Genomic DNA, 3,700 nt, shown 5'->3' with positions numbered 1-3,700 from the left:
TGGTCAATGTATTCATGCATTCAATATATCCTGAATTAATTAACACATTCAATATTCATGACTTGTAACCACATAGTTACACATGGTCAACAAAATATACACACAGATATCAGAGAAGCAGAGAAACTACAGTTCGTTCAACGTTCATCTCGTTCGTTCATTGTTCATTAGTTCATCATTTGTCATTCATCTCTATCGTTCAGAAAACATTTTATCAAACTATTTTAGTAGTGTGAGTGTATGTTGCTATTTTGTTTGTTATCATTTGCTGTAACTTCTCTTTTCTCACTCTTTCTAAAACATTCCCATTCTTCCTTCATTTCCTTTTTCCTTTCTAACTCTCTCTCTTCTTCTTTTGTTATTTGGTTAAGAATATTTGTGATCCTCCTAATTCAGTCATACAATCACACTACACACCTTTGACCATTACACCTTACTCCATCATACCACCTTAATATAATTACCGTAGTATCATCATCGTACGTACTACCAGGTATTACCCTCATAATCACATCTTATCATCATCATACCATTAACCATTTTATCACCATTGTACCATTAACTACCTTATTGCCATTGTACCATTATGCCTTATAACCATTACATTATATATTCATGTATATCCAAGGGTTTTGTACTTATACACTTTTATTTTTAGTATAGTAGTAGTGTTGAGGAATACAACTGACATTTTTATACTTTGATAAAATATTTTTAATAATTACTTTTATATTTTAATAATTATGTATTTTTATTATACAAATAATTAGTTCTCAAGATCCATTATCACCAGGCAGTTTTCATTGTTCTCCCACAGTCCGTCCATTTAAAAATATAGTATCACAATGTAGAGAAAAGCAACCCACATAGCTAGCATATTCCATCACTATAATAATTCAAAGGGCTGTCAATTTAATGTTGCATTAGATCTAAGCCCACAGGCAATTGCAACACAGAAGTCAATGCAGTAAACAGAAATGGCTCCATGAACTCCTGCATAAATTTTGTGTTGCATGCAACAAATGTGACACAGTGACAATGCATGTTGTGTCAATGGTGTGAGCATTAATAAGTCAGCATGACACACATGGGTGAGGCTCATGGCCTTGCATACCATTTAACATTAGCTTGTATTTTTTGTTACTAGCTTTTTATGTTTAGCTGTAATAATTTTTACTAAGTCATCATTGTCACAGTAATTTTTAAAGTTGCTCTAAATGATGAACCTGTGACTCTGTCCTATGCCCAATTTTGCCAAAATTATAAATGAATAAATTCACCATTTTTATAATTGCAGAGAACGGTTTATCTGATTTTGATCAAAGTTGGATTTTTTATAAATTTTTAAATTTACTCATAAATAGGGTCAAATTCCCTGCATGTACAGCGTCACAAGCCAAATTTTGCCAAAATTGAAAAGGACATATTTTTTAATTTTATAATTTTTTCTGATACATATAGATCTACTTGTTTTAATTTTGCATAGAAAGTTTGCCAATTTTGATCAAGATTTATATAAATTTCTAATGTTGCTCCAACAAGCATGTACATGTACAAAGTACATGTATCATTGAATTGCTCATGAAGCCACACTTAGCATGCTTTGTGGAGAAATATCACTGTTTCTGTAACACACTGAAAGTGTTTTAACTTAGTACCTGCAAAGTAATGCATGACACAAGGATTTATGTTATGAACAACATCTACTATGTATATTATAGTAACAATACACCTTAGTTACCATTAGATTCATTTCTTTAACATTATAACATATTTCTTAAAATAAAGTAATTATGCAAAATTACTAGTACAAATAAGTTCAAGTGTATATTGGATCCAAACAAGAAGAAAATACAGCAGTGTAAGCAGATTCCCTATAGAGCAAAATTACCACTTTTGTATACCACCATACATTGTAAAGCAATATTAAAATTTTTTAAACCTCAGTAAGGGCCAGTTTATTTAGATTCTGTATTCATCTTTTTTGAGGCTGAGCAGTTGATTTTGCTTACAAAATTGGCACTCACAATTTGAAGGATTTCACCATCTGACTATTGATGATATTTTGTAATGTATGTTTTAATAACAAGATCACTGTCTCATAGCATCCCAGGGCCAAGAGTACTTTAATCATTGGATACAACATAAGATGATCAAAATTAAAACAATTTCAAATTAATAGATCAAAATGTAGTAACTTAGGGGCTTTACTTTAAAATGAATAATGTCAAAAAGTTTTAAAACAAAGTCAGACAATAAAAAAAGCATAACAGAAATTACCATAATAGCTACAGAATCTACAGATTACATGTATTTTATCGTAAAAATAATTAATAATTAATCATTCACCCATCTCATTCACTTTAAGCAATTGAAGTAGCCAACGTCTTCGTTACTATTGCATCATTGGGACCTTCATTAAAGCAATCAACGTAACCATCATTCGAATCTTCCTGTAAGCAATCAACGTAACCATCTTTATCATTAAAATCTTCCTGTAAGCAATCAACGTAACCATCTTTATCATTAAAATTTTCCTGTAAGCAATCAACGTAACCATCCTTATCATTGGAATCTTCCTGTAAGCAATCAACGTAACCATCCTTATCATTAGAATCTTTGTGTATGTCTTCATTTCTTCCTTTATGAAAATTGCTTTCTTTATTGTTGCTGTCATGACTAATTAGAATCTTTGTGTATGTCTTCATTTCTTCCTTTATGAAAATTGCTTTCTTTATTGTTGCTGTCATGACTAGTATACACAGCTCCCCTCAAAGTTCTAGTATTTTTAATTATTACATATTTTTTAGGAGACATCATCATGGTATTAAACTGATAGACAAGGTCTTCAAAAGATGGTCGTCTCTCAGGCTCTAGTTCCCAACCTAAAAATGTATCTTAAATTAATTAAAGTATTTTGTAATTTTCTCAATAGCCTTATCACAGATGTGTCACATGCTACATAAACTGACAACTATTGTGCACTAGCTGTTACATGATGCAAATCAATATAGCAACTCAATATATTTATACTATGTTGTTACATTTATGCAAAATAGCTATCTATACAAAGGTCAGATCATCAGATGCTACTATTTTATTATAACTTTGCTGCACTTACAATTCTGCAATGTTTTGTAAAATTCTAGTGTACACGTTTTAGGCTGTTTCAATCTGTCACCTTTCTCCAGCAGTTTAAGCAGCTCAAATACACTTTTACCCTAAGCATGTGATACATTGTGATAAGATTAAATACACTGCATGATTATACTTTGAAAGGAGATTCTCCAAATGTTAGTATCTCCCATACTGTTACACCAAAGCTCCAAACATCAGTTTTGTGAGTGAATATTCTTTGCTGTATACTTTCAGGTGGTAGCCAGCGAACAGGCAGCTACATGTTTATACCTCACAGTTAGTAGTTAATGTAATACTGACTTTTGATCCAGGTGCTTCATAATGAGACTCATCAGGTTCAATGAACCGTGTTAGTCCAAAATCAGTGATGAGAACTTTAAGATGGCTCTGAACAAGGACATTACGAGCAGCTAAATCTCTATGTACAAGACTTTTAGATTCAAGGTAAGCCATACCCTATACATGTATGTATAAATTATGAATATTAAGTGCATGTAAAATAAACCTTTGCTATTTGTAGTGAGAAGTTGATAACAGTCTGAGCTGAGATGCTGTTTCTATG

General features: G+C 31.6%; 1 protein-coding gene across 1 annotated transcript; it reads right to left on the bottom strand.

Annotated features, from left to right (window-relative positions):
• Positions 1-2,145: 2,145 nt before the first annotated feature.
• On the bottom strand, positions 2,146-3,694 carry LOC109582813 (epidermal growth factor receptor-like). The gene is made up of 6 exons (XM_019997776.1): positions 3,644-3,694; positions 3,439-3,594; positions 3,272-3,394; positions 3,122-3,221; positions 2,691-2,885; positions 2,146-2,617 (listed from the first exon to the last, which is right to left on the bottom strand). The coding sequence occupies exons 2-6, from the start codon at positions 3,589-3,591 to the stop codon at positions 2,364-2,366; spliced, it is 825 nt and encodes a 274-aa protein (XP_019853335.1). The 5' UTR covers positions 3,592-3,594; positions 3,644-3,694; the 3' UTR covers positions 2,146-2,363.
• Positions 3,695-3,700: the final 6 nt, after the last annotated feature.

Source organism: Amphimedon queenslandica, unplaced genomic scaffold, assembly GCF_000090795.2.
Source record: "Amphimedon queenslandica unplaced genomic scaffold, v1.1 AMPQUscaffold_13354, whole genome shotgun sequence".
Classification (NCBI taxonomy): domain Eukaryota; kingdom Metazoa; phylum Porifera; class Demospongiae; order Haplosclerida; family Niphatidae; genus Amphimedon; species Amphimedon queenslandica.
This window is presented reverse-complemented; position numbering and strand designations above follow the sequence as displayed.